Consider the following 13,732-nt stretch of genomic DNA (forward strand, 5'->3'; position numbering starts at 1 on the left):
CTCGCAGCATTCCTGATGGCACAGAGGTACTGCTGCACCAGGGAAGCGTTCCTCGCTCCCACCTCTCTTTCGCAGACACTGTAAGAAAATGGCCAATAAACACTGAACGCTTTTCTCTCATGCTGCTTTTCCTTGGTGGAAGGAGTGACTGCAAACATCCGCAGATACGCCTTTTTGTTCTTTCTTGGGAGGTACCATCCTTGCATTCCTTCTTTAAGCCCATACTGCTAGAAAACCCCTTGCGTTTTCGCTTTACCCATTCTGCAGATCAGTCTCGCTGTTTTATCTGGTGACCTTCTGTTTGTTTTGTTGTGTTTGGCTTTTATAATCCACTTAACTGTTGCTTATCTATGCCATAACTTGAGGGCAGTGGCTGTGACAGAAGAAGAAACAATCTGTTCTCCACGGCACTGCAGGGACAGAACTTCAATACGGAAAGGATGGTTTAGGCTAAAAAAATAAAAAAAAAAAAAAAAAAGAAGCAGAAAGCTGAGAGTTATTTTAAGAGTTATTAAAATAGGGATACACTGGCAGAGTTTGTGTGGGGACGGCAGGGAAATCTGGAAAGAGGTCAGTGATCAAGATTACACAAACATCTGACCAGCCAAGCTGATCCCGGCATGACGCGGGAGGATGGCTTGCCTGAGCCCTCTCCAAATCCTTTCCAGCTCTGTTTTCCATGACTGTGCGTGCCAGGAACCAGTGGTGTAAACTTTGGAGGTGCTGCATGTGCATGCTTTCGTTGTCAGCACATGCTACATTGAATATTGCTGTGTCTTCTCTCTTGTTGTTACTCACTAGGTAGATAAGATTGCAGCTGATATCAGAACGTGCTGCAACCACTCCTCCATTATAATGTGTAGACATACAGATTAGAGGCTTTTTAGGCCTGGAGCCATTTCTTTGTTCTGTGTTTATGCAACACATTGTGCAATGAGATTCTGGCCTCTAGGTGCTAACACCAAAATGCAAATATATTGATTACTAGGGAATAAAAGCAAGCATGTTCACAAAAGCAAGCTTTGATGAACTGGGGGGGGAAATGCTTGCTAGATAGAAAAGGATCAGAGGTCTTTACAAAACAGAAATTTGCTTGGGATTGCTTGGAACTGTGGGATCAAGCTGATGCACAGAAAATCTTCAGTCTCTTTCACTGCATTTTTCTCCTCATTTTTTGCCTGCATGTTTATTTAAATAGCATGAGTGTCAGGGAATCTTGTCCCAGACTTGTCTGTGAATTTCCTGACATAATACTGGCATTACAGAAACAATTAGAAAATCAGCAGAGGAGAAATCCTTTGCTACCCAGAAATGGGAGCAGATGTAAGAGCAGCAAGGAATGCTTCATAAAAACAGTTATTAAGTTTACGCAATGAATCACAAGGATTTGTAGCCTACCTGTGCTACAGAGCATCGTGGCAACTGTCACTGAGAAAAGGAATAGTAGTTTTGTATTGATGAAAAGCTCTCGGTGCCACACAGCCCAGAGAGCAAATATCCCAAGCAAGCAGCAAGAAAAACGGAGCCGAACCTTCTGCAATGTGCGGAGCTCCGGTGCGGGCAGGCCACTGGGGATTTTAAGCACCTTCTCTTTAAAGGTTGTGAGCATTTGCAAGTTCAAATTGACTGCAGTGTGAGCAGAGGCTGTTCAGTACGATTGGAAAATGAGGGCAGTGATATGTTTAAATGTGGATTTAGATGTGTCACTTTATTCATGGGCTCATTTTGACATTCTCACTGCATTTCCAGATAGATTTGTTTTCTTTACGTGATCCTGCCAGCTTCATCCCTGTCCATAGTTGGTATTTTTTTACTAATTACTATACAACCTGCTCAGCCTTTCTCCTTAGTTTTGACTGAGAGTTTCAAGGAGACAATCTCAAAGGTGAACAGAAATCAGATGAGAAAAGAAATGTTTACACATATCTGCATGAGATTCCAAGGCAGGATACATGCACAGAATTAGACTTCCTGAGTATGTACTTTTTTTCAGGGAAAGTGAAATGCTTTCCACCTGCCAAGAGCTGAGTTTGGACCCTCAGGGGTCTGTGTCGCTCCTCCTATAGTTGGTAATGTCACTAACACCTACAGCAGTGTGAGGTATGCAGCTTTAACCTTGCTTTTTATGTATGCGTGATTTCAACAGCCGTGAAAAAACTGAGAGCTCAGTAATCTTGAACTCTGCAGTCCTAGAAGGTAAAAGGCTTTTGAATTCACCTTTTAAATGTGCCTGCTTTTATTGGTACAGCCTGTCCATACATTCAGTGAATGGTTTGGGGTTTCAAACAGGTAGAGTCTTTAGGGATGTGTTTCCTTCTTTTTAAAGTATTTCATTTCACCCTTAATGTAACGTGCTGTGTGCACAGAGCCACATCAAGCGTCAGCAGCACTTTTCTGCTGTCCCTTGCTGTCAACAAGAAATCCGTGCTTAGAAGAGGAGGGACACATCAGCCTTTGAAAGTTGAACAGAGGGACAGACTCACAGGGCATAAAACCAAACAATTTGCATCTCGTGGAGGCTCCGGGGTAGTGAAGAGAAATGTCTTTTTCTACATTGTCTTCCCCCTCCCCCCCCCCCCCCCAATCAAATTTTCCACCGCCGTGCCAGCAAAAGTGCAGCTCCAGCAGCAAGAGTGTCAGTGGAGAACGATCACTGGCAGTTTTTAACCATTGTGTTTCTTAGACGTGCTCCAAAAAGGGTTTGAGGAAAAGCGGTGTTTTTCTGGCAGCAGGCTCTTCTAATGGTCCCATCTCAGAAGCGGCAATTGTTGCAGGCTGGCACATGGGATCCAAAGAAAAATGCCATTGTAGGTACTGCTTCAGAGCTGGGTATTGAGAGCACGTTGAAGCTGTCAGCTCAGGACAGACAGCAGTGTCACTACCTAGAAAGAAAACACATCGCTAAAGTGATCCATTTTCTTCTGTGATTGTACATATTCCCATTTCCCTGAGCGTGTCATCATCTGCAAATCTCCGAGATGTATTTTCAAGTTTGTACTGTGTGATCAGTTTGGCCTTGCACTCTGATGCGTGCTGTGAAAGTCTCAAAAGCTTGAGATTTTCAGTCCTTAACAGAACACTGCTATGTTGCGCTGAACGCAGGCAGCCGGCCGGGTAGCTGCTCCCTTCGCTCCTCCGCAAAGTGCAGAAGACAGGGCGGCAATTAAATGAGTGCACCCCTGCGAACAAGCTGTATTTTACTGATGGTCATTGTCACCTCGTGCATTTGCTACGTCCAGCTGAAAAGGAAACAACAACAACAACAAAAATATAATAAACAAATAGTTTTAACTGAGCACTGGGATAAAGGCTATTTTCAATTTTGCCTTTCACGTTTTAATTGTACAGCAATAATTTTGCAATAGAGTTGCCGATGGCAAACATGCAAAAGACATTAACTTTATTTATGTTTTGGATTATTAATGTGGCTGTTAAAATTCCTCCAGTTAGTTTTGATTGAATTGTTTTTTTGTGCGATTCTGTCGTTTAATGGAGCGGTAAATAAGAATTTCTGATAATGAGCCCAAGCATCTGTCACAACAACCTGGCGCTGGTTATTAACATTTCCATTAACGGCAGGGTGGGCAGTGATAATATGGAAACCACACAGTTAGAACAAAATAAATAGTTGGTGTCAGGCTGAGTGGGTGTTAATTACTATTTTATTTTATAACTCTGGGGGGAGGGAGTATTGGTAGAAAAGTGTGACTTATGAAGGTCATTCCCTCTAAAGAAAGAAGTCTCGCGAGGAACAGATAACCGGGGCTATCTAACTCCAGTAGGGAATGTTTTATCACTTCTATTTACGGCCCATAAAGGGGCAGAGAGAAAAGAGGCAGCTTTCTCCGGCGGTCTGGGTGAAGGCTATGGCACCGTGAACACGGAGAAAGGAGAAGCGTCCCCTTTGCCCTGCCTTTCTCTTCCTACTTCTGGAGTTTGAACAGGACACGCTCCGGCACCTTTTCTGTAAACAGAACATGTGCTGTTTTCTTAAGACCTGCTGGAGGCAGAGACAGCAGGTCAGGAAAACAGACTGTCCTTGCTAGCTGCTGGGGAAGAAAATCCACCTGCACCAAGTTGGATCCTGACAAAGGGAAGGATGGCGTGACCCAGGTGCACTCAAGGATTACTTTTCTAGCACGGCACCGTGCAAAGAAGAAACGCCAAGAGGGCCAGCGTGCGTACGCGAAGGTATAATCAAAGCAGAGCTAACGAGTAGCAAACTAAAAAGTCATTTTGTCACACATTAAACAGTCGTTGAGTCGATTAGCGTCCAAACGGTGTTGAAGGTAATTTTAGATAGTGTTTTGGCCCTAAGTCTTGGAGCCTTGCGAACAGGCTGTCAGAAAGGCTGTCTGCTGAGCGGGGGGCCGGGCTGACGGCGGCAGAGGGGCTGCCTCGCTCCCGGTGACTTTTAGAAGGGCTCGACCAGGAGCACGGCGTCACAGCCAAAGGCAAGCCCCCAAAGTTACCGTAGAATGAAGGCAAAATCCTCCTTTCTTTTCCCAAGCTGCTGGCGGGCTTGAGTTGATTCCGTGTCTAAGCCGGTGTGTGCAGGAGAGAACATAACCACCTCCGGGGGCTCGGCGGCTCCGCGGTCCGCATGTGCGGAGCCTTCCCGGTGACCCGGATCCCTCCGGGGCTGGCTCCGGTAGCTGACTCGGGGCGTAAACAGAGTCTGTCCGGGGTCCTTCCGCAACTGGCAGATTGCAACCTGGATGTGAACTAGTTCTGCTCGTCACTATTAATTCTGCTGTTCTCCTTTCTCTCTAGCACCAGCGCTGGCCCCCCAGAACATCCAAGTAAACTCCCTTTCTGCAAGCCAGCTGGAGCTCACCTGGGACCCCCCTCCTGCCGACAGCCAAAATGGGAACATCCAAGGCTACAAGGCAATTCTCCTCTTTCTACTGGCTTCATTTATCTTGCTTGGCGCTGCTATTACTAGTGAGATAGCTCGACAAACTCCTGTTGCCCTCACTGCGTAAGGCAAATTAAAAGAGCACTCAGACTGCAGTACGGAAACGGCATTAAGTCCCAAAACTGAAAGAAAGAGAATGACACGAGGGGGAGGAAAAGTGTGTTGCTATTTGTGGAGAAGGAGAGCGTGGGGAAACAGGGTATGCAGATAAGGAGGCAGCTCCACTTACGCAGGCGACATAATCTGCTTCAAAAAGCAACAGACACACAAGAGCTAGGGGCAAGAAATGTATTCAAGAAAATTAACTGCGCTTTCTATCTGTCCAGTGTTGCAAGCCATTACAAAAAGCAGAACTTTCTCCAAGCTAGGAGCCTGGGCCAGGTCAGATTTCGGAAGAATTATTTCATTTCCTTAACTTTAACAGAATTAAATCACGGTATTAATTGCATTTGGTTCATAGGAGATGAGGACGTTGCAGAGGCATGATGTTTAGCTTCTTCAGCATGAGAATGGACCCTCAGAGAGTGGAAGTGGGCAAGTCTACAAACACTGGAGCTTGGCTCGAGTTCAGTGTCTGGCTCTGCCTCCCTCCATGAATTTAGGTCCATAAGCAAAGAAAAGCCAAGCCAACGTGAATAATCTGGCATCCCTTCTTGGCAGTAACAAGCATCCTTATATATCAATTCATGTTCTTTTCCTTTTGTATGTATAGAGATGGCTCCAACAGCTTGGCTTGTAGAGCCAAGGTGGAGTCTTGCCTTGGCTCATTCTCTCAACTTTCTGGCTTGCTTTGGCCTGCTGCATCGCTCTCGCTGCCAGGCCTGTCCAATAAGTAGGGCTGGCACCACTTTTCCTCTTGGAAACGACTTCTCCAAAGCCTAATTTTATGGCATCAGGATACAAATTATGTAAGGGAAGAATGGGGAAAAAGTACCTCAAGGAACGTTAGGGGAAAGTCTTTATTACCTTCTTCAGGAAGGCATTTGCTTAGCTGTCCTGCGAACACAATTGGTGAGACTGTTGTGTGCATGCAGAGGTGAATTATGGAGCATTGTATCAGGATGGCAGTGCTGACAGGCAGCTAGCATTTCAGGGAGAATTTAAAAATTGACCTCTCGTTGCTGAACTCTGGCAGCTTATATCTGCTGTCATTAGGCCATATTCTTCAGCCTGTGCTCTATTTTTGAGTGATATACTCAGCTACATGGTCACTGGACTCAGGGGAATTTGCCAAAGGAAGAGAAAAGATTGGGCACACGGTGAAAAGCATTAGTATCCCATTTCACGGAGTCGTCCAGAGCAAGACCGCACCATCTTCCTCATCTTTTACAGCTCCAATGCCCAGATAGTTTCTAGGTGTAGCATATACTAAAACATTTCACTGTCCCGACAGATTTATTACTGGGAGAGCGACATCCAAAATGACACGGAGAAAGTGAAGGTCCTTTTCCTCCCAGAGACGACCGTCCGGCTCAAAAACCTGACCAGCCACACGCAGTACATGGTCTGCATCTCCGCTTTCAACGCAGCCGGGGACGGCCCCCGGAGCAGCCCCTCGCAGGGCAGGACGCACCAGGCGGGTACGGGACCGATGTCTTGTCTTAAAACACAGACTTGGTGATGACCAGCATGTTAACTGGACAGTGGCTAAGGGAAACGGGTGGACGCAGGAGGGCACTGGTGTTTAGATTTAGCTTTCGGATGGGTCATTACCTTGTAATAGTCTCGGAGGGGAAAAGAGGGATTAAGTAAGGGAGCGATACAGCAGAAATGAGAATGGGCTGGCAGAAGGACCAGTCTTTTTTTTTTTTTTGTTTTAATGCTGGATCAGCAGCCACCCGGTCAGACCGAGCTGTCTCTGTGCTGGACGTGCCCGTGGTGGGAGCGCTCCAGCACAGGGCGAAGGCAATGCCCTTGGCGGTGGCTACGAAGAAGAGGCGTGCGCTGGGGCTGTGTGCTCACGTTAGCACCCTTCTGAGGGTCTTTCCCTCCTGCGTCCGATCTCCGTGCTTGCCTTTGAGGTTCAGCTTTGCAGCTGAGTGGGTGCCTTTTTTAGGCCAGGCTGGGTTTCTCATTGATTACAGGACATTTGGATACAATTGACAAATCCCATTCTCAGCTTGTTTTCTTTAGATTTAGACTGGGCAAATAAACCAATGTTTTATAATATATATGTATATCAGATTGACTACTCCTACTGCAATTCAATCTATTTGTAATCCTTTCAGCACCCAGCGCTCCCAGCTTTTTGGCGTTCTCTGAAATCACTTGCACTACACTCAATGTGTCTTGGGGTGAGCCGACAGCAGCAAATGGAGTCCTGCAGGGTTATCGAGTAGTCTATGAACCTTTGGCTCCCGTCCAGGGTAAGAAAGATCTCCAATCATACATATTCATGGGGAAATGATAGAAAAGTACTGTAGTATCTTTTATGTCTGCCCAATTTCCTACTTGCTCTCTGCTGTTTTCCAAGAGAAGCCAGGTGGCAGAGGGTAAGTAAAACAATTCCGCTTTTGCCAAAACTGTTCAGCAAACTATAACGTTGTGGAATATAGCTTTTGTCTGTCCTCTTTCATTTTCTTGCACAAACTATATTCTGTGTGATTTGAAAAGTCATTTTATGGCCATCGTTACCTGGTATGGGTGAAGAGGAAACTCAGCCTGAGAGTGCCTGATTGTCTCCCTGCGTTGCACTTTGAAATTGCTGAGTAGGCTCTATCCCAGAATAGTCGTCAGACACATTTGTGTCGCTTATCACATCATGTGTCACTTCTGTTATCACAAAGATTGCCCGGGCATCAAATGTGCTAGTCGTCACTGGTACCACTGCCGCTTTTGACAAGGGAGAATTACTGTGATAGAAATTTAGTTGTGTCTGTTTACGTGGAGTTTTCAAGCAGCGTCTTTAACCCAGCACTAGGTTTAAGCTAGACCACAACAATGTGGTGGCCACAAATGTTTCATTAATTTGCCGGAACAGCAACAGAGACGGATTTGGCAATTTCTCTGGAAACAAACGTAAATTCATTCCAAAAGTGAATTAGAAAAGATAACAAAGTTTGTGGATGGTCTTATTAATATTTTTATATTCCTGGTAGATCGCCAATAGTTCAATAGGATGTCCGACTTTGGCAGTGTGACAGTAGGGAGAGTAATTTCAGCCATTGCCAATCCATTTTAAACTCTTTTCAAAAGAAATAAGGATATCAATCACTCGTATTTGCTTCTTCTTTAAGGACTAAAGAGCTATATTGTCTGAATATCCACGTCTTATGCACTGAGAAAGTTATATTCAGGAATGAAAACATGAGAATAAAAGCACTTTCAACCTTTACAGCTGGCAGGTCTGAGCACAAAGAGCTAATGCAGAAAGCTTTTCTAATTCTGACCAAGAACTGTGCATGGGGTATGCAGGAGGTTCAGGCTGTTTGGGCATTTCCTGTCTTTTATTCATTCCTACACAATGTTTAAGAATACATTTTTTCCCCTGAAAATATGGAAGTGTCACATCATGTTTTCTCTGCATGCATTTGACTTAACATCCTCAGAATCTTTGTTTTCTTTTCTTCTCTTCCCCTCCTCTGCTTGTGCTATCTCTGACTCCAGTTTGTCCCTCGCTCCCCTGTAGAAGATTCTGATGTGAGCAGAGAGGTTATGGAAGGCTTTTCCTCAGATTCTAAATTTTTGCCTAAATTTATTTTCCGGTTTCTACCCATTTGCTCTTGTGCCAACATTTTTCTCTCAGCAAACCGATTTATTCTCCCACCATGGTAAGTAACGCCTCCCTCGATGCCATCATTTTCCTCCGTTAGAAAAGCCGTGCTCCTTTGTTTAGAGACCAAGGTAAAGCCGAACTCATTTGAAGATGGAGCACGTAATGGTGCTGAACGCACGCAGCGAGGCTTGCGGGCCAGGTCTCACATTCCTCCATCCCAGCACTATAAAGCAACAACGTGGATGGACCAGACCCGCCTGGAGCTTTTTTCCTGCATCTTTTGACTTTTCACCCGTTCGTGATGTTCAGCTGAGCATCCTCGCTGTTGTGACGCCTCCTGCCTTCCTACTCACAAGCCTGCTTAAAACCTGCGCGTTTTGCGAAACTTTCTAACAGCGATCTGTTCTTTAGCACAGTCTTCTCCCTGTTTGACCTTTTCTTGTTTAAGCTTTACAATGTTATGTTTTACACAATAATAGACAACAAAATTGCCCTGGAGCCTTTTTTAACAGTTCCTTTTTTTTGGAGCATAACTTCAAAATGACAAATGCTTCGTGATTTGTCTCAGAGAAATGAAATAGTACACCTAGGGAAGGAGGGAGCACTTTTACTGCTTCCTCGTTAACCAAGGAAAGATTCCCTGAGTTATAAATTGTATCTGGGAGAAAACTTTGAGCAGAAATTGCTTGGACATTACTCTTTATTTAACTGATAAAAACTGAAAGCATCATCTGGATTTGCATAAAATAAGCATCTGGATTGAAAAACATCTTCCTTCTGCATTTTTCTGGAAAGAGAAACTAGCAAGCAGCCTTCTCTAGTGGGAAAAACCTTCTCCCGCTTCCTATCTTCTTGGTTTGAAATGTGTTATGTACGTGTACAGAACCAGAAAAACGCCAAAAGGACTCTGTAAACTTGAACTTTCTGTTCTGTAGAATATTTTATAAATCAAATCCTTTCCGTTGACTGTCTTTTAGAAAATTCCAGTGAAAACTAGATTTTTTGTTTTCAAAGCACTCATTGCCGCTCTGCCCTTTATGCAGCATTGAGAACCTGAACGTGAAACTAGCTATGAACCTTGATGAAGGAAACAGCACTGATTTTAATTCATCCATGTAAGAAAAATTCTTAGAGAGTGAGAAGAGTGAAACGCAGGTCATGACTTTAGCCTTGTCCAAGCTAATAACACTTTGATTGCATCCCCTATTGCAGCGGCATTTGTACCCACAACTTACCTGTGAGATACGCATCTTTCATTCTGCATTCGCTTGGTGATGGTGGAAATGACAGGACGAGATGAAAGGAAAGAACCTGGCCCTCGTTTCCTCCTCCAGGCAATGTTGCAGGTTACTTGGCAAAGAAACGGTGGAGAAATGCTTGCATAGGAAGCAATCTGCAACATGCAGTCCTCTTCGTTTACCTCCTCCTTTCTTCCCAGAGTAATTAGTGAAGTTGCGTGTAGTCTCTTGGTAATTTCCCAGTTGTGTTGTAAGGTTTTTTTTCTTGTCAGTACCCACTTATCAAGCTTAAACTCTAATTATACTTATCAGTGCTGAAAATTGGCTATTATCACTACTTAAACTCCTGCTAATTGTAAGAAATACTTTCTTAGCAAACTGTTAGATAATTTTACTTACCATCTAGATGTAATAAGCTCCACTTGATTTCTCTTTTTGCATTGCAACCTTCTCTTAATTTTTATCTGCGTGGCTCTTCCAGGGGTGAGTAAGGTGGTCACCGTGGACATTAAAGGGAACTGGCAACGCTGGTTGAAGGTCCGAGATCTCACCAAGGGCATGACCTATTTATTCAGAGTGCAAGCCCGAACCATCGCCTATGGACCTGAACTGCAAGCCAATGTCACAGCTGGGCCAGCAGAAGGTAAGTGGAACCATAAAAGCATGTCACAAGCCAGATCAGTTATACAAACATGGTCCAACAGCAGGGAATAATGCACTCAGGGCTTCACATGAATTTCCAAGCCAAGGAGAAGCTGAGTCACAGGAGCTCCGGACATGATTCAGTGGGTTTCGCAACTGCTCATGAAAAACATGTTTCCTTTTTTCCTGAAATCTAGAAGTCTGATGTGAATAAACAAAACAGCGTGAATAAATAATAACACAAATGGGCTAGCCAGGGATTTCAATGCTGCAGCCTGACAGCGCGGTGCATAATTCTGACTGTACTGCTATGCAGTGGAGTCAGAACTGGAGTAACTCTGCCAAAACCAGCAGAGGTTCCTGGATGTAAAGCCAGAAAGAATTTACAATTATTCTCTCCTGACACTTTGGCTTATGCAGAGGGAGAGGTCTGCGAATTTCCTGATATGTCAAGAGGAGCTACGGGCTGAGTACCAGCTTGGTTCAGTGTGTGTACCAAAAGAGTTTGCTTTCTTATTTGATCAGTGATTTTCATAAACAGATAATCTAACAAGGTAAAATGCCCTCCAACGATACAAGCCTGTCCGGTAAATCACAGAACATCAACGCAATGGTCACGTTTCTGATTTTTGCTTCTTTTCCCCCCTCTATCAGAGCAACGTCTGGCAATGCCACTCTTCTGGGTGCCAGCAAGATTTCATTTTGTCACCGTACCCTCTGTAGCCATTATGTGGCACAGCAGCGCTGTGGTTCCACAGTTTAACTCTCATGTCCCACCACAGACAGTATAAAGCAGGAATCCTCTCTAACGTGGTCATGGCATCTTCCCAAGCAAATGGGCGGGCAGCTGTCCCCACGAACCTCTCCCTGAAACTTGGAGACTGGTTTCGCCTCTGAAGTCAGAAACAGCAGCAGCAATGTGCAAATGCTGCAGATATGCTCATGGTTAAAATTAGAGGGTTTTTTCTCTTTCCTTCTTAACACAGTTATCTCTAAAACCCAGCCATTGGCATGTAACTGCTGGTACTAGAACCTGTGAAAAATTTAGGTCAATAGCCCATTGAACTGGTTTGTGTTGCCCATATATTGACTAATACTTCTAGATAATTCTTTTCCCCTATATCAGTAGAAAAAATGAAGAATACTGCAGTCTGTGATACCACCACCATTTGCTATTCTCGTTTCATCCTTTAGGGTCTCCCGGCTCTCCTCAGGAAATTCTGGTGACAAAATCTGCTTCTGGGCTGACACTGCAATGGACTGAGGGAGATTCAGGAGAAAAACCCACAACTGGCTACATTATAGAGGCACGACCCTCAGGTAAGCCATGGGAAACAAGAGAGGTTGACATCATGAGTTCCCTTCCTTCAGTCCACGCTGAAAAACAGATAATATCCCATCCCACAGTGGAGAGATCGTTTGTCATCCCAGTAAGGTACGGGGATTTTGTGAGAGAACACTGTTGCCAGGCAGTATTAAACCATTGCTGGTTTATTATGTGGTTTAGCAGATTTTCTCCTGTTTAGGAATAGTCACAGAAAATTACCCTGAGTGCTCTGGCTTTCACTGTGCTACATCACTGGTAAATCATCCAACTGATGAGCTAATATAGTTAATAATTAAAACTCACTTAAAGACTTAACAGCATCTTTCATGCACAAGGACTAATAAGTACTTGCAAGCTGTATTTTGAGGACTGCAGATAGAAATCTGTCCTCTTCTGCAGCAGAACACAGCAGCTAATTACTGTTTTACTGTTAATAATAATAGGGCCAGGACTTTAGCACCGCATACACATTGCTTTCCCCATTTGTTCTTGTGTTCTGCAGGCAGGGCATTAGAGGGGGAAAGGAATCCCCTCATCACCACAGGTTTTCTTGGTGCTTTCCCAGAACTCCTTTGCTTCTGGAATTTGCATTTTACTGAAGCTGCTCCCCGCTTTTTCCAGAGTATTTCCCCAATTGAACAAGGACATTTTGAAAGTAGCTGTACGCTCCAGCCTCTTTGCAGCCTCGCCCAGCTTGGTACCCCTTGCAAATTGAATAAGTGCACACTTTCTGGCAACCAAGTCGTTAAGAAAAACCAGTGAATGCTGCCAGACCCCTGTGTAATCTCACTTGATAATTTCCCTCCGCTCTGGCAGTGAATGTTGATAACCGTTCGCCGAGTACACTTTTCCAGCTGGTGATGCATCTACCAGATACTTGTTTCACGTAGGCTATGTTTGAATGTCACGATGTCAAAAGCTTTGCTGAAGTCAGGATAGATGATGTCTGCTCTTTCTCCTCTATTGACAAGGTCTGCTACCCTGTCACAGGAGGAGATTAGACATGATTTATACTTGACATATCCATGTTGGCTGCTTGTTCTTTCCTTTTTTACTTCTAGATGCTTGCACATTGCTTGATTATATATTGATTAAACGAACGCTTATCTGTTTGATTATATAAAGGATCCTGACTGTTTCTTGTATATGTCTTGAATGTAAGGTTGCGTTGAAAACCTATGGTTTTAATTACTTTTAACCAGGCCAGTAACAAAATTATTGCCTGCATTTCTGTGGTCATCACTGAAGTTGCAGATTTCCAAACCTGCATCTGATAGAATTTGCTCTGTAGTGAGGCTCTGCTGTGACCCTGAAACTTCTTCCTCGTTTCTGTCATTTATCTTGACAATTGTTTTCAAAACAAAGTGAAGGAAAATGTGTACCTTCTCAAAGTACTGGAGTTTCTCAGAGAGATCAAGGTTCGGTGTTGGGTTTTTTTAATTAGAGACATGACACTGCCGTGCTTCTGTTTCCCTTACGTCAGCTTATTGATTTCTGCCCTTGTTTCTTCACAGGTAAAAATTTTCCTGTCTTATTTTGAACAGCATTGTGTAGATAGCAAGTTAAACCAAAACTGTTCATTGAAGTTCACTTGCCAGCTTATGTTTCCCCAAGCAGGGTGTTTTGAGCTAAGAGTATTTTAGGGGCAAACCTGCAGCCCGTGTACAGATTGTCTGCAAGCTGGAAATTCAACTCGTGTGCGTGGTTACACTGCAAACTCATCTGATGTTCCTGGGCTTGTCTCACCGTTGGATGTGAACAAACTTTTTACAGTTCATGGCTAAGGATGTAGGATTTGTGGCCCACTCTTTTTGAGTAGGAAGAAAATAGTCCCTCCAAGGCAAGTCTGAGCTGCATTAACCCTGGGTCACTTCTGCTGGCCCCACTCCACT

General features: G+C 44.3%; 1 protein-coding gene across 3 annotated transcripts in view; it reads left to right on the forward strand.

Annotated features, from left to right (window-relative positions):
* SDK1 (sidekick cell adhesion molecule 1) overlaps positions 1–13,732 on the forward strand; it is a 416,540-nt gene that overhangs the window by 380,708 nt on the left and 22,100 nt on the right. For all 3 annotated transcript variants that reach the window (XR_007504567.1, XM_049791764.1, XM_049791765.1), the window contains 5 exons: positions 4,774–4,889; positions 6,312–6,498; positions 7,147–7,284; positions 10,353–10,514; positions 11,708–11,833. Coding sequence is in view for 2 of the 3 variants with exons in the window: in XM_049791764.1 (XP_049647721.1) it covers positions 4,774–4,889; positions 6,312–6,498; positions 7,147–7,284; positions 10,353–10,514; positions 11,708–11,833 (729 nt within the window). In the remaining variant the exon portion in view is untranslated. The remainder of the gene's footprint in view (positions 1–4,773; positions 4,890–6,311; positions 6,499–7,146; positions 7,285–10,352; positions 10,515–11,707; positions 11,834–13,732) is intronic.

Source organism: Accipiter gentilis, chromosome 33 (assembly GCF_929443795.1).
Source record: "Accipiter gentilis chromosome 33, bAccGen1.1, whole genome shotgun sequence".
NCBI classification, from domain to species: Eukaryota; Metazoa; Chordata; class Aves; order Accipitriformes; family Accipitridae; genus Astur; species Astur gentilis.